Consider the following 22,641-nt stretch of genomic DNA (forward strand, 5'->3'; position numbering starts at 1 on the left):
CACAAAGAGTCCTCAGAACGTTGCAAGGATAGCGACCTCCCTGGGACGACTCCATACACTGGGGTGCCTTCCATGGTTAGAAATTCATTCCAGGCACTGACAGGAGTCCTATGGCCTTTTATTATCACATTGAATCTGCCTATATTTTCTTGCTTCCCACATAACCAAGCAGGTAGAGCAGAAAACAGTCTTTCTCAAGGGTTCATCGCAGCAATTAGGACAAGAGCCAAGATCCAGAAACTAACAAAGTGCCCAGCTACGGCTGAAGGAATCTAGAAGCTGTGGGCTATAGGCACAGTGGAATACCATGCAGCTCTCAAAAGGACAAAACCCTTTACAGTGACATGGATGGAACTGAAGGAGATGAGGATGAGTGAAGTGAGCCAGATGAGGGAAAAGAGAGACAGAGAATCATCTCTCTGAGACTCACAGATATATAGTGAGGTGGTAAGAAAGGGCCAAAGGTGACACAATGGGAAAAATGAGTCACACAACTCAGTTGGTGGCAGTTGAAAGTGAAGGATGTCAAGGACCTTAGGAGTAAAAGTGAGGTGTGTGGTGTTGGAATGACGTGCGCAGAAAATCTTCATGAACTATGGGAGTAACCAGGTTTCATTCTAGTCAGGATGATTCTTCTTTGCTAGAAATACATCTGGATTGGTTCTTTACTCCTGCCTGTTCTCCACCCAAGGGGATGGTCTTATCTTCCCAGTAAAGACCTCGGGTCTCAGGGAGAAACTGCTTTCGGTTTCTTTTCTTCAACTAGTTTAACTGCTCTGCAGGTATCTCTTGCTGTGAGTGGAAGGCTTGTAGTGGAAGTTTCCTGAACCTGTTTTATTCCCTTCAATCTATGGTGGATTATTTCCTATGTCGCAATTTGCTCCCAGACCCATGTCTCCCCAATTCTTCAGGATTGGGGCATGAGGCTCCTACTTTGATGAACAATATTATAAATCACAATACCTTACCCAATTTTTTAAAAGGATGAAAGATTTTGTTAAAGAATGAAAACCTGTTTGCAGTAAACCCCAGTGGGGACCCTGCAGAAAGGGCCAGCAGTGTTGTAATCAGGGCACCCCAGCAAAACGTCCCCCACTTGACATAAGGCAAAGCTCTGATGGCACTGGGTTTGGGGGTGCCTGGTCTGGCCGTCCTCCGCCCCGTACCTGCCAGCAGGCCAATGAGCAGCATCACCACCCATCCCGACCAGGCGTCCAGGAGGCTCTTGATGAACTCCCAGATGGACTCCTTGCTCTTGCTTGTGATCTGGAACCAAACAGAGGCAGCCGTCAGTCCTCAGCCATCGGAACTCACAGCTGAGGTGCTCACCTCCCCATCAGGCTCCTTCCCAGGAAAACAAGGAGATTCTCACTTCCAGTATTACCTCCGTGAACAAATGGGCTTCCCAACTCCGAGGGCTACACTACATCGAACCACTGGAATCTCTCCAAGGAGCCAGAACCCACCCCCAATATCCTGACGCCCCCTTAACACCACCTCTGCCATTGTTCAATCATCAGCCACACTCAATGTGAGCCGTTGGGGGCAGAAGCTGAGGTCAACATATTCATTCCAGAACTCTCCAAGGAGTGAGTGATGCTACAGCAAGTGTGGATGAAAAAGAGAGGCGGGCCCTGTGCAAAGCACTCGTGAGTTCCCCCACGAAGCAGCGCCAGTGCCATCCAAGATGCCATGAAGAATTCAGGGCATGAATGTGTTTGCATTCCGAGCCAACTTAGTCCACAACAGGAATGGACCTCTGCCCATGTCTGAATGACTCCTGGCCTGGTGCTCTGCATGACGCATCTCCCCACTCCAAAGCCACTCTCTGGGTTAAGACATGCTGAGTCCTCTTCTCCCCATCTCTCAGCGGATCCCCCTTTAACTGTCCACCCGTGGGGTCCAGCTACCTTTGATGGTGTTGTAAGGCATGGTCCTGTCCCTGGTCTTCAGTGCTCCCTTATCCCTTATGCCTCTCAGTGAATTTGGGCTACCCTGGTCATTCCTAAAACTTCAGAGCCACAGAGATAAGCCGGCAAGGAAGACACTGGCTTTGCATGTGACCAACCTGGCTTCAATTCCCAGCACTACATGGTGCCCCCACAAGTTCCATCTAGAGTGATCCTTGAGCACAGAGCCCGGAGTAACTCCTGAGCACTGCCAGGAGTTTTTTTTTCTTTCCCAAAAAGAAATCAAACAGAATTTCATACGAAAAATCTTCAGGACTCATCTAATGGCATGGAGCCCTCATTCTCAACCTGCCTGCACCCCGATCCCCAAGAACAGGCCAACTGAATTAGAACTCAGAAGCCTGTCTACTATAGGTTGCTCCCCTTGGAGCACCTCCAGGCCAGGTCTTGTCCCTGCCTATGCTGCACCTCAGACCTATCAAACCAGTAACTCAAAATACCCCTTCCCAGTTCCTCTGGAATGGGTCTTCATGTTTCAGGGGGCCTTGAAATGAAGAACAAAGTTGCTGATGGCCTGCTCAGAGCCGGTGGCCAGGCCCCTCTGATTAAAGGGGCCACGTTCTTCCCTCATGTCTCTGGGAGGCAGCTCCTGGCTCTAGGGGTTCTCACCTCTTCCCTGCCTCGCCACCTCTCCAACAGCTGAAATGTCCCCCTCATTCTCTAGTCCCCTCCCAAAAGATGAAAACACGGGCTCCACTTATACCCCCAAAGGTGACATGAGTGGGAGGTGCTCCCAATCTCTCTGGCTCCAGGGCCCTCACCTTGCCAGGCAACACACATATCCGTGAAACCCAGAACCCCTATCCCACACACACCTCAAAGTCCCTGGTGCCATAATTACCGGGGATCCTGTAATTATCTGTGTGTACTGGCATTATGTGCAGAGGCCTCTCAGGGCCATTGTATCATGCGATGACCACCACCTACCTTCCTGTGTCTGTCCGTGTCCCGCGATTTCTCCCGCAGCCAGTCGATGGTGTGGAAGTCTTCATATGTCCCCACATCAGGGAATGGCTCGTCAAGGAAATCCATGAGGTTCCCAGTAGCACTCATGACTTCAAAACTGACGAGGCTAGTCAGCCCTGCAAGAGAAACATGGAGTCACAAGAGTGAGGGCAGGACCAAAAACCCCTGGTTTATTGTCAGCAAATGCATGTCTCCCGAAGAAGTGCCAGTCAGGGTGGTGCTAATGGGGGAGCGGGGAGCTGAGGGTCACATGCCAATGCATTTCCTTCCCTCCTCGCTGGCTGTGCTGCTGTATGTAAGGAACCCCAAATAGACCCATAAAAGTGCCTTTGAATCCTATTCAAGAATCGCTCTGGGTGAAAAGGGGAAATCACCTTACAAATCGTATAGCAGTCAAGTGGTGGGGTGACTGGCCTGTGACACTCCCCAACTTAAAAACTCTCCAGACATGAGGGCTGAGCCATACCAAGGCAGAAACTGTGCCCGCTGATGGCTACCTGGGACAGAGGCAGGATAACCTGACAGCAGTGACCAGGAAGAGTAGGAGTCACACAGCAAGGGCCACCACATTAATTCATGTTTTAGTGGGTATAATTTTCTGCTGGGCCTTCTGAAAAAAGTGGGAAGGCAGAACTGCTGGGGCTAAAGCTATGGGACAGTAGGGATGGCTCTGGTCTTACATGCAGCTGACCAGTTTTGATTCCCAGCACCCCATAAGGCCCCCTGAGCACTGTTAGGAGGGCTTCCTGAGCACTGCCAGGTGCGCCCCCAAAACAAACAATAAGCACAACAATGACAACACTTTAGGACTGAACATTGGGACAAAAAGGAATGTGAATTCTACAAAGCTAGTGAGCTCTCATCAAGCAACACCTCCAGACAATAATGAAGGAACAAATCACCCTGTAAAACCACCAATCTTTCAATCCTGGAGATGTGGTCCCATCACTCGAGGCTGGGGTGAAAGCACAGCCCTTGCTGGGTGTAGGAGACCTGGATTTGATCCCTGGCACTGTCAAAATAAGTAAATCAGGGGTCTCAAACTTGTGGCCCACGGGCCGCAAATGGCCCTCATTACAACATTTTGTGGCCCTGCCCTAGAGGAATCTTTTTTTGTTTTGTTTTGTTTTAGTTGTTTGGGTCACACCCCCCAATGTTCAAGGCTTACTACTGACTTTGCACTCAAGGATCACCCCGACTTGGCCTCCTGCGGCCCGCAGATAAATTGAGTTTGAGACCCCTGAAAATAAATAATGCAGAAATGTTGGAATACAACCTTGTTCCTCCAGCCAGGTTCCATTTCTCCTCTCCAACACCATCTCCTAACAGACAACACCCTCTGATAACCCCAGGGCCAGAGTTTCAAGGGTGGATCCAAACTTCAACTGCCCACCTGCTTTAGATCTTCCGGGTCAGAGGTCAGGCAGCCAGTTTGGGGACCTAACCTGGCCTGCTGCACGCACACACATTTCAAGCCCTTTACAGGACAATTCTGCCACCAAGGAATCCAGATCAACACCTTAAAGCCCACAAAGCCAAGGTGACCACACAGAGCATTGCTAGACATCTGCTGGCCCTGATCTAAGCAGGCGCCAGTGGTCAAGCCCCAGTTTTTTTTGTTAATTTATTTTTTGGTTTTTGGACCATAGTCGGTGGTGCTCAGGGGTTCCTCCTGGCTCTGCGCTCAGCACTCCTGGCAGGCTCAGGGGACCATGTGAGATGCCAGGGATCGAACCCGGGTCCATCTTGGGTTGGCTACGTGCAAGGCAAACACCCTACTGCTGTGCTATCATTCCAGCCCTAAACCCTGGTTCTGGCATCATCTCCCATGCCCAGTACCACTGCTACACCTGCTCACTTCAAGGGACAGTCTCTGCAGCCCTCAACTTGAAGCTGGCCTTGTGACCTAAAACTGGGACCCCGCATGCTACCGCTCTCGAGCCAACACCCCAAGCGTGGATGCAACCTCTGCGTTTTGAGCCACATAGGCTGCAGGTCTGGACACATGGATGCATAGAGCAAGTGGTCAGCTCAGCAGCAGCCAGGCTCGCTCACTCAGACCCAGCAGGGGAGATGCATGGGAGATCCCCATCTAGGCCATTTGACTGATTTCAACTCCTTCCAAGCAGCCACAGGCCTAGAGACAGTGAGAACAGATGCAGCGAGTTGGTCAGAATCACTGATGTTCAAAAGGATTGTTTTGAGCAGCCTCCCAAACACAGGTAAGAGAAACATTTTCCTGTGCAGCCTTTATTTACCTCCCAAAGGACTCAGGCGGGCACCAAAACATTTTTGTCTTCTTTTTCTTTTTTTTTTTGGAGGGTACACACAACTGGCAGGGGTAACTCCTGGCTCTGAGCTAAGAAATTACACCTGGCAGGCTTGGGAGACCATATGGCATGCCGGGGAATCTAACCCAGGTTGACCGCGTGCAAGAAAAACACCCTCTCCTCTGTGCTATAGCTGTGGCCCACATCTTGGTCTTTTATCCAGCGAGTCGAGGTCTGCTGTCCCAGCAGGAAAGGCCCCCAAGAGCCAGTGAGTCTCCACTCCTCATTGCCCTTAAAGCCAAGCATAGGTTCCCACCTGCTGGGAGTGAAGGTGTCAGTGATGACCGGGGCCCCCAAAGTAATGCTGGGTGCCTCTACTCCCCCTCAGATCAGGGATCTCTTCTGCTGGAAGGAAGCACGGACCAGGGAAAGTTGGGAAGAGACCAGGACGATGATGGAGGGTTTCTAGAATTGAAAGAAAGAGCTCACCCACCCATATCAAGCCCAGGAAGGTGGGGTTCTGGGTATCACTAGTGCAGGAGAGAGAAGGGGAGCCCAGCTCTGCCTAATCGTGTTATTGGTGTGTTTGGTGTCAAATTCAAGGCAAAACCCTGGGTCTCTGAGCATGCCAACTCCTCTGCCTGCCCCCCCATTGCACCCCTCTGTCCCACAGAGAGCTGAAGGTTCCTTCCTGATGAGTTGGAGGCATCTTTTACTCAACTGGGGCTTCCCAACAGGCAATGGGTGACCCTGACTAGCTCTGGAAGCAAGTGGCACATCCCCTTTTGACACAGGGTAGGCCTGGCAATGCTACCCACTGAATTGCTCTGCACTGCAACCCAGTCCCACCAGCCTACACTGTCGTTCCAATTCTTCCTCACCCTTCAGTCTGGGGAGAGGGCTCAGGCCTCATCTGACTCGGTTCAGTTTGGGTTTTGGGGCCCCACCTAGTGGGGTATGCCAGGGTATGGAGCTCTGTGCTGGGTGGTTGCTTGTGGTGATGCTCAGAGGACCCTGTACTGGAATCTGGGTCCCCTGCATGCCAAGCCTGCACATAGCCCATCAGGCAAACCCGGGCCTGAATCATTTCTGGGTACATCTTCCCCTCCCCAAGTCATCTTAGTGCCAAGTGGATATTAGCTAAGCCCCCAGGGGACTTGGGCATATGGGACAGAAAATCTCGACTCAGACTCTGTTTCCCACCAGTTAGATGGCTCCTCCCCATTGGGTCACTACCCATGACTTTCCAGTATTGTAGACGTGGAAGAAATCACTTCCAAAGTTCCTCTGAGTCCCTCAGGCCTCTACAACCAGCTGGCCTTTTCCTGTGTCCTCGTAGCCATGTCACTTCCATTAATTGGTCAGCAAATGTTGCCCAAAAAGGGCCAATCCAAGATGCCTCCATTTCTTCCACTCTGGAAGTCATGGCTTCACATGCAGCCCAGTGGAATTCCCTGACCTTGTAGCTGGATGCAGGAGGGCGCTGAAATGGGAGAGCATTGCCCCCGCTCCAGGCCACCAGGCTGGTGCCCTGATGGAAATGTCACAGTAACCCATGTCCACCAGAAGGTGCTCCACGGGGGGCACATGAAGGCAGAAGGACTGACAGCAGGCAAGGCAGTTCGTAACTCCAGTCCCCCGAAGCTAGCTGGTAGACGCGTTGAGAGAGGGACCACGGATGACCATATTGTGGACAACAGGCAGAAGAGTCTTTCTCCCAAGGGCCATGGCCACCCTCAAACCTTCACCCCAACCAGGCAAGGAGAGGCCAGAGAGAAACAGCAAATACACAGGCCCAAAGATCTTGCTAGTGTGTGGTCCTGGGTTCCAATCCCTAGTGCCCCCCCCAAGACAAACATGATGGGGAGGTAGACTCTGGTGGGCACAGGTGGAGCAGTGCACATCAGAGTGCCAACACTGTGGCCGAGCACATCAGACAAACATTGAGAGCCCTAAGCAGAGCACACACATAGCAACCAGGCAGGGAACAGGAGTGCAAGAGGATAGTCCAAGGTCCAGCCTTAGAGAGTCCTGGCCCTGGCTCAGACGGGCCCAGGACACCCCACGGGAGCTAATGGAAATGCAGATCCAACCCAGATAGCACCAGGGAATCAGCATCTCTGCATTTTCTGTGCTACAAAAATCATTTTTATTGCAAGAAATGTACTCAGAAGTGGGAGTTGGGAAGAGAAGTGCTCAACAGCAAGTGGAACAAGCCAGATTTGGCAGGTCTAAGGCATGCCCAGGGACCCTGGAGCTACTTCCAGGGCCAGAGAATGTTGGAGAAATTCAGCCCACCATGCCACATGCCACTGTCAGCCCACAGTCTCACTGCCTGGAGACATCCAAGGGCAAGCAAGTCTCTCCTTCCTGGTCCCTCCTCGGGGCACACCTGCTCTGGGCCACACAGTGCTCTGCCTAGAGCAGAAACTGAGGCAGCAATGGGAGTTCGACCCCAACTCTCAGTGCGCAGCACACCCCACCTACACACGCTGCAGAAGTGCACCCCAACCAAGGCGGAACTAGCTGCAAGTGACACAGCACCTACCTTGGCTCACCTGTGTGGCTGGAGGGGACAAGTGTCCTGCCCTGAATGTCTAAGACCGTGGCAGGGAACACTGATCAGCCTAGTTCTGCGAATCCAAATTCAAAGACTTGAAGAGGAAGTTGTGAGTGGAACCTGCATGTGGGTATTTTCTGCTTCCACAATGACACACTTTCCCATTGAGCCTGTGCACAAAAGCATCCCCCAAAGGGCCTACACCCATGTCCCTGCAACACCCCAAGGAAATCTGTGGGAAGCTCTGCCCTGATCTCCCCACCCACAGCTGGGACAAAACACTTGACCACAGAAACTGGCTGGACAAATGGTTTCATTGTCCCCCCCCCCCCACAACACAAAACTCACTCCTGCAGGCAGAAAACCTTTCTTCTCCCTTCTCTCTTCTCTCTCTCCCCAATCCCTCTCAGCCACTTGGAATCCTATGGCTGAGTGGATGTAGCCTCAGTCCTGCTGGGAGCCTGCCCTGCCTGAGCTTGGAGCTAGATAGAGGGGTCCCCTGGCCCAGGCCCGCCCCCTCCCCAATATCCGGGCACTGATACTAGCAGCATCCTTGTTAGACGTGCCTTGCATGTGCAGGGAAAAAGGAAACAAGTCCCCATGACTGCAGGCCAGAAGGGTGAGACTTTGCCCCCTGCACCTTTGACTCCTCTAGTTGTTCCAAGTGATAAGAAATTAAGGCTTGGAAGACAAGTAGGTGCAGAGTGTTGGGTGCTGGTCAGGAAATGTGGGGTGACCTTCAGAAGCACTATCCCAGCACCCACAGCCTGGAGCACAACTGAGTCAGCCAAAGCCTCCCCAGGCCCGCCCAGGGATCCCTGCACCCACAAAACCACCTTGCAATGGAATCCTATCAGGACATACTTCTGAGCAATCCAAGATGGAGACAGTGTCATTCTTCATTCACAGAGTTTGACTGTTTAGGTGCAAACAGACAAAATCTACCTGTGGCCCCGCACTATGCCGAGAGCTATTAGAACCGACAGACAACAAAACCTTCCACAGCAGAGACAGCACTCCATGAGCTCTTTGCATTTGTGTTTATGGAAATTTGGAGGCCTCAATGGTGCTCAGGGCTTACTCTGGGCTCTACACTCTGAGATTACTCATAGCAGGACTCGGAGGACTATTTGGGGTGCTGGGCATTGAACCCAGGATAGCCATGGGCAAGGCAAGCACAAAACTTACTATCCTCTCTCTCCAGCCCCCCACAAGGCTGACCACTGGCCCTCAAGGTCCAAACTGGAGCGATAGCACAGCAGTAGGACATTCGCCTTGGAAGCAGCCAACCTGAGACCTGGGTTTGACTCCTGGCATCCCATATGTTCTCCTGAGCCTGCCAGGAACAATTTCTGAGCGCAGAACCAGGAGCAACCCCTGAGCACCTCTGGTATGGTCCCCAAACCAAAAAAATAAATAAATAAAAGGTCCAAAACACAGAGGGGTGAATTCCAGAATGTAATTCCAATGCCATGGTCCCTGGGCAATGGATGGGAGGGCTGATATTCTAACTTCTTTTAGTCTGTTTGGGGGCCACCCTGGCAGTGCTCAGAAAGCCAAATGGGATGCAGGGGTAGAATCCAGGTTGACTGCATGCAAGGCAATCAGATACCCTCCCCGCTGTGTTCTGCAATAATGTATACTTCTACTCATCTCCCAGGAAAGCTGCCTCAGTGAGGGGGGTATGCTTTGAGAACCCCGCAAACCTGCTACTCCCCACTTTTTCCATCCGCAGCTTAAAGTACTAATATTCTGCCCATGCACAGTGCTCAAGATATGCTGCAGTCCCTGGGCTCTGACCCACCGAGTCGGGATGGGGGTTGTCCACACAATCTCTAGGCCCCAAAGAACATCATCAAGACATGGCCCTGGAGCTGTGAAGTTCAAAGATCATGAAGTCAAAGCCCTAAATTCCCTTATGTGCGGAGATGAGCAGCAGTACCTCCCCGTTCGTGTTCCCAGAGAGATGAGCCCGAAAGATGGTTCAGTGGTTTGGATTCAGAAGGTATAGGGACGGGGGGGGGGGGGGATGTCATCCTGTGTCCTGACCCAGGAAACAGTCTCTTCCTGGTGTTAGTGTCTATACAGATGCCAGCACGTTCCCGGCCCCAGAAAATATGCCCTGAAAACATTCCCCAGATTGGCAGTTGGTGGAAAGCCAAGTCACGGTGCCAGGTGGAAGGAGCCAAGCTTCCCAGAACCTGAGAGTCCCTTTCAGGCAGGCCTGGCCCAGGGTGACAGGAGACAGAGAGGAACCAGTCTAAGACCTGCACTCTGTTAGTTGCCAGCCTCCAATTCATGGGAGGCAAGAGGCTCAAGGGGTCAGAGACCCAACCTGAGGCACCCACATGCCCAGCAAGCACCCCCAGTCTGCTGAGCGCCCTCAGCTCCAAGCCTCACTGTTTTGAACAGACACTCTGGTGGGGTCACACCTTCACCCCTTGCTGCTTATCTTCCAGATGACATGAGTGGGGTCCCCTGTGGTCTGGGGGTGGGAGGTCTCAGAAAGGCACAGTCCCAGGATTCAGTTGAGCCTGTTTCATATATTAAAAATATAAACGCTGTGTATCTGTGATCATCAGGGAAATGCAAACTACAAGACAAGCAGTGAGCTCATATGACCCTAGTACAGCACAAAGCACAAACACAGCAGAGTCAGCGCAGACAGGGCGAGAAAGGCACCAGCATTCACAGCTGGGGGGCACACAGCTGGACCATGCTTCTTAGAAAACAGTACTGGCAAGGGCCAGAGTGAGTGCAGTGGGTAAGGCCAGGGAAGGCACGTTCAATCCCCAGCATCCCACATGGCTCCCTGAGCACCACCAGGTGTGATACCTGATCACAGAGCCTGGAGTAAGCCCTGAGCACTGCCAGGTATGGCCCCGAAACCAAACAAATACCTAATAATTGAGTTTCCATATGTTCTAGAAATCCCACTACTGGGCATCTGCCCCCAAGGAGCCAGAAATCTACTCAGAAAAGATGCACTTGCAGCTGAAGCGACAGTACAATTGGGGAAGGGGGGGCATTTGCCTTGCATGCAGTTAACCCGGGTTTAATCCCTGGCACCCCATAGGGTCTCCCAAGTCTGCCAGGAGTGAGTAATTCCTGACTGCAGAGCCAGGTGTAAGGCCTGAGCACCATGTAATGTGGGTCCCAAACAAAATAAACTAAAACAATGATACTCTTCTACTCATCCCCCGCCCCTAAATTCCTAACAACAATATCTACAAATAGTCTGAGTCTGGAAAGAGCCCCAGAACCTGAGAAAAGATGAGCGGATAAAGAAGCTGTGGTACATACGTCTATGCCATGGAATATTACTCAGCTGTAAGCAAAGACAAGCCACGCGATCTGCTGCTCTGTGGCTGCCTCTGAAGAGACTTAAAGAAGTGAGTGAGGTTAGTTGGAAGGACAATACAGACAGACAGATGCAAAAGGATCTCACAGGCAGAGTCTAAAGATACATTGTAGGGCACCAACAAAGACCAGAGAAACTGAGAGCTGCTCCACAGAAGTGAGTAAGCATGGGGTGGGGTTTGGGGTAAGGGGTGCTTGGTGGAGAGGGACACTGGAGGAGAGTGGGAGTTTCGCGTGTGGCACTAGGACTGTGGGAAATCACTGGGCAGAAAACAACACACTCTTCCCCATCAAGCATGTCCAAATGCTACTTGCAGCCAGCACTTAGTGGGGTGTCCCTTTCCCCTGTCCTGGCCCCTCGCCCTACTGTTCCTTCCTAGTGGGGTTTGGGGAGTAACTGTTGTGAGCTAGGCCCAGTCTCACACTCCTGGACGGCAGTCTGCATGGAGGAAGAGGCGGCCAGCAGCATGTAGATAACACACAAAGTATCCAGTATTCACACATTGCTGGCATAGGGGGTGGAGGAGCTCCTGGTGCCAAGGATTCCATCTCCCCAGAGTAGCTTTCTCAAAGCCAGAACAGTTCTGTTACTGGGGAGTCAGTGCAAGTACTGACCCACGGGTCCAAATGGGGTCACTCTGAGATGCTGGGGGCACCCAAGTAGGTGCATGAGCACAATTCAGACAATGTCCAGGGCCCGTTTCTTGCACTAACCCACCCACTTTGCAGTGTACCCCTAATTTCTGCTGCAGAAACTGAGTCCCCCTCAGGAACTCAGCCCACCCAAGAGGGAGGTTCAGGTTACTAATGGGGGGAGGCAGTAATCATGGCCTGGGGGTGTCCTTCAGGGTATCCCCCTCCCCAGAAGAGGGCAGACCAATGCGCCAATTCTGAGGTCTGGGGTCAATTCAAAGATTTGGGGCAGAGCAGAAGAAAAAGTCTGTAACAGGGCACAGTCCAAGCTATATGGCACCTCTGGGGACCCAGGCCAGCACAGACCAAGTGTCCCCTCCCAGTTTGGGGGTTTCAAAGTACGTTTAACCAAGGGCTACAAATCTGAGAGGCATAGACCACAGCTTACCCCAGGGAAAGACAGAACCCAGAGACTGTCCTCAGGCCACCAGGAGGTGACAATGGCCCATGATGGTTCCTGAGCATCCAGGTACAGAGGCCAGCCAGGTCAGAGCAGTGTCAGTGACAGGGACAAAGAGGACAAGTGTTGTCCACAATCTTCAGATGGGACCAGGACACCTCAGAAGCACACTCCTCAGCCTCTACACCTCAAAAAAAATCAGCTTCTGAAGTGGCTTTTCTAACCAACATTGTAATCACACACAGACATTGCAGGGTATCCCTGAAGTCTGTTCAAGACATCTGGTTACTGCTAGTAACCAAAGATCCTACAATCTACAATGTGATGGCATTAGGGGATGCCCAGAGGTACATGATAGGGTGAGTCCTGGTACAAGACACCCCCAAAAGCTGGCTCACTTTCTCCTGCCATCTTCCAGCTGTCACCTCATCAGAACTGGAAAATAAATGTCTGTGGGGCCAGAGCGAGCACACAGTGGGAAGAACATTTGCCTTACATGCATGGCAACCCAAGTTCCACCCCCCAGCATCCCATAGGGTCCCCCAAGTACCACCAAAAATGATTCCTGAATGCAGAGCCAGAAGCAAGCCCTTAGCATCACCAGGCGTGGCCCCAAAACTTAAATGAATAAACGTTATGCCAAAAGCAAGCCCTTAGCATCACCACGCGTGGCCCCAAAACTTAAATGAATAAATGTTATGCCAGTTGCTGCTGGTAGTAGGCAGACCACCTTGCTTCTGCTACCCAAGGCTAACTTCAGGCAGAACCAGAGCCAAGCAAAAAAAGCAGCAGCCCTGGCATGAGTGAGACAGATGTGGGGTCCAGGCAAGGCTGCTGGGAGGAAAATGAACGTTCAAGGGGTGAACAAGGTGGCTTCTTGCACTGCTGGGAATGGCCAGGCCCCTCCTGGGGATGTGGAGACTATTTGGAAGCACCCCACACCCAAGCACCCTATAGGGCCCATCCAAAATGGCTAACACACCCCGCTTGCTGTTCCCCAGGCACCAGGCATGGCCACCATGGAGGTGGGCTGGGAGCGAAGGGGCCAAGGCTGCGCCCCTCGCCCTGCAAAGCATCATGGCCCCAACTCCAAGAGCAAATGCCATCTGGGGCCCTCACAGATATCAACGCATCCTCTTCCCACAGTCTACTCTGGCAGGTATCGGGACCCTCAAGCCTAGCCCCACTTTCCACCGAGCATCCACTGATCGAGAGCCATGGGGTGCTTTCCACACCCCACACCTTCTGGGCCACCAAGCTTGTCTCCAGGCCACTCCACCATCCGACAGCTCTTTCTCGAAGGCTCCAGAGTAAAAAGTCTTCACGCTTTATTTTCCAAACCACTCACAGCAGCAACAACAGGTCCTTGGTGAGGGGCACCCAAGGGAGTGCAGAAAGAAGGGTTCTAGAGACTGATGCTGGGGTCTGAATCTCTCTCCAACTTGAACCCTGTACAATAATTAAATGGCTGGTGCAGCACACCAAAGAGGGGGCCCAACTGGGAAAGAACCACCCACTCTCGCTCTAGATGCCAGAGTGATAGCACGGGGTGGGTGAGGGAGAATACCTTGCACAAGGCTTACCAGGACCGGGTTCAATCCCAGGTATCCCACAGGGTCCCCTGAGCATCGCTATGAGTGATTCCTGAGCCCAGAGCTAGGAGGAACCCCTGAGCACTGACAAGTGTGGGCCAAAAAAACAAAACAAAACAAAAAAAGAACCACCCCTTCAATGATCCATTGAAATAGCACATTTCTCAGGGCGTCAGCACACCCTCAAGTCAAGGGCTACGGGGTGAGTTTCAGAGCTCCCCAGTCTCCTCTCAAACCCACAAAAGACTGGACCCAGATGCAGGTCACCACAAATTCATTCCACAACTCAAATCACCTGCTGCCCCCCACCCACTGTCTGCTAGTGAGTCGTGACCCCTCCCCCGGAACTGCAGCTAATTACTCAGCCAGGGAAGGAACTGGAACCCTGGGAAGGATTGGAGTGGGGTGTCGGTCTCCACCTCCAGCCTCTTCTCCAGACCATCTTGTGTCCGGAAGATTGGGCGTCGCTTTTCATTATGGTGGGTCAGGCGTGCAAAGGGGTCTCGGTAATCCAGAGCGCACCTGCCCTTTCGGGGCCAGCGCTTTAAACGCTGCAAGCTAGGCAAATAACAACAACAACAATAGTAATAAAAAAAAAAAAGACCTGCAGAAATTCACAGCAGCTCTGAGAAATCTCTGAACCCGCATAGGCTTGGAAAGAAACGGGGCGAATCCCCTGGAAACCTATCAGCTCAATGACCCTTGGAAAAAATAGGTGCGGGCTAAGCCTGCAAGCACAGTGGTCACCCGCCCCCCGATTTGAGGGTGCTGCCGAGCCTCAACCCTACCACCGAACCCCATTCCACCCGCCAGCTTAGATTTCTTTTCGGCCCCGGCTGGAGGCCGGTCTCCCCTAGCCTACTTTCCCCGCAGGGGTCACAGCAAGTCCAGGCTCCCACGGTGGGCTCCGGCGCCGCCAAGCAGCCGGGGATGGGGGGGGTGGTCCTGCGCTTTGTCGGGGGGACCCTCGGCGAGCCCCTTACCTGCAAAGGCTCATGGCGCAGGCCGCGCGCCCACCTGCCCCGGAGCCGAGCATCACCCACCCCCCCGCACGCCGATCGCGCTGGCGTCACCGGGGGCGGGCCGAGGCGCCCAGTGACGTCGGGACGCAGGGGAGCGGGGCGGGGGAATAGCGGAGAAGTGGGGGAGTAGGGGAGCGGACCCACCCCATGGACCGGGAAACAACCCTGCGCGCTGCAACAGAAACGCCCGGCCAGTCCCAGCACCCCCAAAAGAAGTTACCCGCTTGCAAGACATTAGAAAAAGTCGGGGCCAGTGAGCCCCGCAATGCAGAAATCCATGCATTCGTGCGCCCAGAAGGGCCGGAAACAGGACAGCGGGGAGGGCGCTTGCTTTGCACAAGGGCAGATCCGGGTTCGATCCCCAGATGCCGAGTACCGCCAGGAGTGGTCCCTGAGCACCGAGCCGAGAAAGGGGGAGCCCTGAGCACATCCGGGTGTGCCCTAAAAAGAACGAAGGCAAGCGACTGTGACCTGAAGCTGGTGGAATTCAGAACAAGTTGAGGGGTTGCAGCCCTGGGTCACACGCTGTCATGCTTAGTGTGATCTAGTCGCTGCTGTGTCATCTCGGAGCAACATCCCGGCACTAAATCGGAAGTGGCCCAGAGAGAGACCGTGCTCAGGCGCAGTTCTGCTCCTTCCCAGAGCCTCTCTGGTGCAAAAAAACAAACAAACAAAAAAAAAAAAACCCGTGTCACCTCAGACGGGGCTTTCCTTGGGTCGTCGGCACAGATCTAGACTGTGTGTGTTTTGCTCACGTCCCGCAGCCCTGAGTCATCTCACTTCGTAGAAAATACTACTGCTGCCACTCACAGATGGCCTACCAAGTGCTGCAAGCCCGCAACTTGGACCTCAACGTGGGCTCTGAAAAGGAACAACCTAAAATCAAGCCCAGAAAGGGGATTTGGAAACGGGGAGACACCAAAGCAGGCGGCGCTGTCGTGGGGATTCCCGTGTGCGGATAATCTCATTGGGTTTCCCAGGACTGGAAATGGCAGCTACGCCGGTAGCTCTTCTGGGGCCCATTACCGGGCTGGGAACTAGACTGGGGCCGGCAACTGGACTGTTGCGTGGTGCCCTTTGCCCTTTGGGGTGCCGCTGCGATCAGGACCTGCGTTCCACCTGGGGTGCCCTCCCTACCTTACACTCCCCTGCATGACCCCGACTGGCCTCGGCTCCTCTCGGCTCCGCTCGGTCCTGAAGGTCAGACGCGACCCGGGGAGCTAAGCAGGATCAGGTCTCCCCGGCGATCCGTTTCCCATGGCAGAGATGATCGATCTAGCAAGTGGCCCGTGTGGTTTTCTAGGTCATTCCTCGCGTGGCTTTTTCTCAGTGGGAAGCAACTTAATTACCTGTTGGCTTTCACGTTCTTGCCACATTGAGTTAAAACGCTAAGGAAATCCCCAACGCAGGGGTGTTGAGATTTGAGGGGACAGGGGGATTTGCAGAAAGCGCTCTCCAGGATCGTGCCGATCCGTGATCCGTTTCAGCAGTGCATTACCTGGGAACTGTCCCTCCTGGCGCAGCTTCGCCGAAAGCCCAAACAGCCTCCAGCCTTTGCTGGTTAGCCAGCCCAGAAAACCACCCTGTGCCTCCTCGGCTTGTCACTTTGCCCGGGAAATACTCTCCTGGGGTTGCTAATGGAGCGATCCTCCAGAGCTGAGCGCTTAGCAGTTCCACCCAAAGGCGTCAGAAGTTGCACCCGAACTCGGGGTCCCTTGGCTGAGAGTGTCGTTGGTTCCAGCAAGTTCCAGACATTTGCCCCCAAGGAAGATGGGGCGTGTCGTCTCCGGGACAAGTTAGCTGTGCTGTTATTTACAGGCACTAGGTGCCAGCAGGCCCTCAAACCCAGAGGCATGTTAAGGTGAAAAAGATACTTTGGGACTTTCAAAGTGTTTTGTTTTTTATTTTTATTTTGGGCCACACCTGGCAGTGCTCAAAGGTTACTTCTGGCTCTGCGCTCAGAAATTGTTCCTGGCAGTCTCAGGGAACCATATGGGATGCCAGGGATTGAACCCGGGTCCATCCTGAGTCAGCTGCATGCATGGCAAATACCCTACCACTGTGCTATCTCTCCTGGCCCCCAAAGTATTGATTTCAAATAAAACCCATCAGTTATTCTAATGACCTAAATGGATTCATCTAGAAAAAGAACGCAGAAGAGAACAGAAAGCTGACTGTGCCACAGCTTTCAAAACTGTAGGATTCCCCAGTCTAAGGCCAATGACCCCCCCTAAAAAAATCTCTGAGCACCACCCAGCTCACCCCAATTCTGCTGGGGAGAACAGAGCGTCCATCCCTTCCCAGGATCAAGTCAGAGCCTGTGGGGTCCTACCATTTGCAGATTGGCTTGCAGAGATACTTTAAAACAATATTTTTTCTTTTGCTTTTGGGTCACATAGGGCAGTGCTCAGGAGTCACAGCTGGCAGGCCTCAGGGGCCCATAAAGGATGTCAGGGTTGATTCTGGGATAACTACATGGAAGGAAAGTGTCCTCCCCCCTGTACCATCTGGGGCTCCTCAAATTCTTTTAAAGAAAATTCCTGTGTCAAATAAAATGGTTTATTACACGGTAATTTTATTAAAAATACTAATAAACATAAAATGTTCACAGAAGACACTCAAAAGTGTCCTAAATAGAAAAATGCAGACTCCAACAACCAGGATGATAAGGTGTGCACCCCGAGTTTGACCCTCCCCGGCACGGCATAATTCTCCACTGCCAGAGTGACCCTCCAAAGCCAAGTGTCAGGAGAGGCCCCTGAGCACCTATCACTGTGGCCCCACAACCAAAGCAAGCACAGCTCCTGCACACAGGTGTGACCTATATACATGAACACATACAGTTAATATGCACAGAGCAAACAGGATAAACAGGCTCTAAATTTCGCCTCTGGCCTTTCACTGTTTCACAGGACTAAGGGTGTTTTTTAAAAAAATGTTTTCTTGTTGGTTTTGCTATGATTTCTAATTTTCTATAACCATTTTTGTTGGGGGCCACACCCGTGTTGTTCAGGGCTTATTCCTGGCTCTGCTCTCAGGAGTTACTCTTGTCAGGGTGATGTGAACTGAGCCCGGGTTAGCTATAGCATCGCTGTTCATTTCTTTGTCCCCTTTGTGGAGCTGGAAAGACAGATCTCACCCTTCTCCTGAAAAGACTCTGTGACTTTGAGATTCGTGCTCTGCTCACAGATTTATTTTTTTTATCTATTTACTTATTTATTTATTTATTTATTTATTTGTTGGAGGACTTAGGTCACACCCGGCGGTGCTCCTCCTCGCTCAGAAATCACTCCTGGCAGGCTCAGGGGACCATTTGGAATGCTGGGAGTCAAACTGGGGTCCGTCCTGGGTTGTCCACCTGCAAGGCAAATGCCCTACCAACTGTACTATAGCTCGGGTCCCTGCTCACAGATTTCTGTGCATCTGTTTGAATAGTTCACGTTTCTCAGGGCCTAGAGAGCCACTGCAGGTTAGTGCAGAGCCATGGGAAGCCCTGAGTACCATCGGTGGAATCCTCAAAATTTTTTTGGCTTTTGGTCCACACCTAATGGTGCTCAGAGGTTACTCCTGGCTCTGTGCTCAGAAATTATTCCTGGCAGGTTCAGAGGACTCTATGGCATGCCGGAGATCAAAAACCTGGGTCGGCATGCAAGGCAAACACTCTCCATGCTGTGCTATGGCAACAATTTTTTTTAACAATTTCCCCCTAGATTGTTTGGCCTTGTGTCAGGACATTTTCATGCCTTGGGTAAGGGCTGCTACCTGCACCCATGGGTGGGGCCCAGGTTATTCCTGAATAGCCAATAGCACCCAAAGCAGCTGTCAGCTGAGAAGGATCCAGCTCAGAACATGGATCTGCCTCCCTCATTCCCTAATGGCTCTAATGGGACGCACCCATTTCCCCCCTTCCCTTTGTGGTATTTGCAGTGACCAGAGTCACACACACTGGGTCACACACTTCACTGAGAGTGCTCTCACATTTTGGATGCAGTGCTCTGTTACAGAACTAGGGGTGCCGGACAGCAGAGTTGGAGACCGTGCAAAAGCTCTGGCGATCGAACTCGGCCTCATACCTACAAAGCAGGTGTTTCTGTCACATAACTATCGTTCTCAGTCACTAGGGAGTGCCTTAGAGGCCCCGGGGCCACTTTGGTAACACATCACATGATATGAGGGCCTGATGCTTCCACCTTATCCTGAGGAGCCAATTGGGTTCACAGTGCTGTGCTTAGGGGGTGGGAGGGTGTCAAATAATGTTGGGGGGTGAACATGGTGCTCTGCACATGCAAGACCTGTGCAAGAACTTTTGAGTTATCTCCTGTCATATTATTGGGGGGAGCCCTCAAGTAGGGTTCAGGAAGTTCCTGGGACCAATCCTAGAGACCCTGAGCCAAGGGCTACAGAGAGCACAGGGGTTGAGGCACTGGCCTGTGTGCAGCTGACCCAGGTTCCACCCCTGGCACCCCACTGGGTGCAGGCCCCTTAAACAAGATAGACCTCAAGCCCAGCTGTGCTGGGGACTGTGGGGTCACATGCAGGGGTGCTCGTGGTTCAAAGCCTGGTGCATGTGGGTGTGAACTCAGCACTTTGAGCAAGCTTGCCCACCGCCTCAGTCATTTTTTTCTTGTGGTTGTGTTGGTGATCACACCCCAGGTCTCACCCATGCAACCGGGCACTTTTGCCCACTGAGTCACATTCCCGCCCACTCTCAGCCATTACGAAGTGAGCTAGGCGCCGTTTTGTCAAGACGCCCTACTACTTCTCTTCCAGCACTTTCTGCGGTGGAGGAATGGCAGTGGCTAGGACGGAGGCGGAAATTGTGCAGGGTGCAAACAGGCCGCTCTGAAGCCCTCATATTTGTGCTGCAAACGAAAAGGGTGTCACTCTGCTGCAGGGCTTCGGCCCTAGCTTGTCGGGACCCTCAGCAGCATTGCCGTTTTATGCCTCGCTCTCTTGCCAACATTCACCCTCCCCGAGAGAGAGAGAGAGAGAGAGAGAGAGAGAGAGAGAGAGAGACAGACAGACAGACAGACAGACAGACAGACAGACAGACAGACAGAGACAGAGAGAGACAGAGGGAGAGAGACAGAGACAGAGACCTGATTTCCTTCTGATATGGGGGGGCACGCATTGGGTTGGTGCTTGGGGGACCATATGGCATAAGCCTCATACACACGTGCCAGACAAGTGCTCAACTGCTAGCCACATCCAAGTCCTGAGGTTTCTCTCTCTGAAGCCCAGGGTCCGCACTGTCTTTGTACACAATGATGGACCTCAAGTTTTCCCAGGAACCTCAAGTTTCCCATTTAGAGTCCGGACACCGGGTGGAAAGCTGAGATAGCAACGTCACCACCAGGGGGCGTGGAGGAGCGTGAGAACGCGCCTCCCCAAACTTTAATCCACCTGGGAAAAGTTAACAGATGACCAAGAAACACAAAAAACGCCTCTAGGCCCAATTTATGTACCTGCCACTGCCAACCCCAGTGACCCAGGCCTCCCTGCATAGGCCCTGGACGACTGGCTGCAAAAGACTGCTCTTGCGGTGATGCCTGGCTGTCAAGCAGCCTGTTTTGATTTTATTTATTTTGGCTTTGGAGCCACACCTGACAGTACTCAGGGCTTGCTCCTGGCTTTGCGCTCAGGGGTCACTCTATGGGAAGCTTGGGGGACCATATAAGGGGGCTGGGAAGCCAGCCCAGGTCTGTGGTGTGCAAGGCAAGCATTCTGTCGCCTGTTTGGATCTTCAAAATGTATCTTTGTTTCTCAATGTGAAGCTTTGTATTTTACTTTCTATAAATAAGCTTGATTACTGATTGGGGGGGATGCACGCTTATATTCTGCACTCAAAGCAAATGCCTCCCTTGCCCCTTCCCAATTCCAGCACTGTCTGGTCAATTATCCTATAAGAAAGGGGTTTGGAAAACCCTAGAGTAGGAATCCTCTTTCCCTTCTTTCTGTCCTGCACCCCCAAGTGCACAAATACTTCACACGCATGAATCTATGATTGAATGACCACGTGTTCCTCCAGTTCCATGTCTTCTTCATGTAGCCAACATCATGAAAAATTGGGGGAGATACAATTCTCCTTGCTACCCAAAAGCTCGATGTTTGATTTAGCAGACTGAGGACATATGAGAATACCCTGACCACTTATTTACATGGATGTTGATTTTACTTATTTGGGGTCTGTCAGCAGAGTTTGGGGCTTACTCCTGCCTCTGTGCTCAGGGCCCACTTCCGGTGGGGTTCAGGGGACTATATCCCAGTGCTAGGGATCAAACTCAGGTTGTTCACATGTTAACTGACTACATTTGGTTACTCCAGGTGGTCATACGTAACAGAGCATGTAACATGTAAGTCACATTAACAGTTAAGCAGGTGCCTTAACCTCTATACTCTCTCTAGTCTAGATTTTTTTAATTTTAGGGGGTGTTTTTAAATAGGGGCCACTCTGGATGTGTTCAGGGGTCCAGGGACCGCACCCAGCAGCACCAGTCTAGCCATGTGAATCTGATGCCTCAGTTCTGATTGTCATCTGGAGACTCAGGGCATTCAGCGGTGTGGGATGGAACTCAGGAGTCTCAATCGGCCCTCGGAGCTCTCCTCGGGGCTCCTCAGGACAGATTCTGGGGCTTTCCCAGGTGCCTCCAAAGAAACTATCAAATGCTATCAAACAGGAGTGTTCTGTGTGGTGGATGATATGCAAGATGCGATGAGCCCTTCCCAGGCGTTCTGAGCGATGGGCTGGATGACCCGGCCTTCTGATGGCTACAAACACGGATCCTGTTACCTGATATCTGGCCCGAGCCATGTCGTGGCTGATGTGACCAACAAGAACTTTGAAAACAGCTGCACTTCTGCAGGGATGTGGCCAAGGCCACTGTCATTCTAGGAAGCCCCAGAGAAGATTATGGGGCTTCAGAAGCAGACAGGGAAAGAAGGGTTCTGACACATGCAGGCACCCCAAGGCAAGTGCTTCCTTGAATGTGGACACAGAATCAGATCTTTGAACTAACAGGTGCTTAGACAGGGCTGGTGACGACTGACCAAGATGGTACATTTGCTAAAGTAGCTACTTGGGTGTCGATGGGTATGAAGTCCAAGTCCAGCTCCCCAGGTCACTCTAGCCTGGAGTAACAGCAGAGGGCCTGGAGCTACACTACTGTCATGCAGATACTGAACTGTCACAGCTACAGAACAGAGCCCCACTGGAAGTTCTGTGGAGTAGATCTTTGCCAAGCCTTCCACTGCACTAAAGCAGGGGACCCCATAGACAAACCCTGCTATCCAGGGGGTCTGAGCCAGAGACCCCAAGACAGCTGCTTCCTGATATCACAGAAGGAGTTCCTGTGTTTGAGCTTCCTGGAGAGCAGAGCGTCTGATGGTGTCAAAGCAAGAATGGTACAGCGGGGAGAGCAAATGCTCTGCATGTGGCCAACTCCCCTTGAGCCTGCCAGGAGTGATCTCTGAGTAAAGCTGGGTATGCCCGAACAAAATAAAACCACTGAAAAAGCGAGAATGGAAATGCAGGTGTGTCCATACATGTGGGGATAAAGGAGCGGCCTTTCAAAGGCTCAACTATGAACCTCTGGAAGGTTCTGGTTGGCAGGGTCTGTGTCTGTATTTGTTATCCTGTAGCATCCACAGAACGTAGAGGCTGAGATCAGGTCCAGGTGTGGGCAGAGCCCACAGGATGTTGGGCAGGGCCTAGGGGAGCCACGCACAGGCCATGAAAGAGAAGCCAATCTACGGTGTGGTGGTTCTGGGCTTCTGGAATCCAAACTAGACAAGAAAACTGGGTCTTCTGG

The 22,641-nt window shown here is 52.3% G+C and overlaps 1 protein-coding gene across 1 annotated transcript in view; it reads right to left on the minus strand.

The window, feature by feature from the left end:
- The window catches only part of CLCN4 (chloride voltage-gated channel 4), a 53,173-nt gene extending 38,303 nt beyond the window's left edge, over positions 1 to 14,870 (minus strand). Inside the window, exons 1-3 of the mRNA XM_049766741.1 lie at positions 14,795 to 14,870; positions 2,898 to 3,052; positions 1,167 to 1,266 (exon numbers count right to left, since the gene is read on the minus strand). Of these exons, the coding sequence (XP_049622698.1) occupies positions 1,167 to 1,266; positions 2,898 to 3,023 (226 nt within the window). The 5' untranslated portion in view covers positions 3,024 to 3,052; positions 14,795 to 14,870. The remainder of the gene's footprint in view (positions 1 to 1,166; positions 1,267 to 2,897; positions 3,053 to 14,794) is intronic.
- Positions 14,871 to 22,641: the final 7,771 nt, after the last annotated feature.

This window comes from Suncus etruscus, chromosome X (genome assembly GCF_024139225.1).
Source record: "Suncus etruscus isolate mSunEtr1 chromosome X, mSunEtr1.pri.cur, whole genome shotgun sequence".
Classification (NCBI taxonomy): Eukaryota; Metazoa; Chordata; class Mammalia; order Eulipotyphla; family Soricidae; genus Suncus; species Suncus etruscus.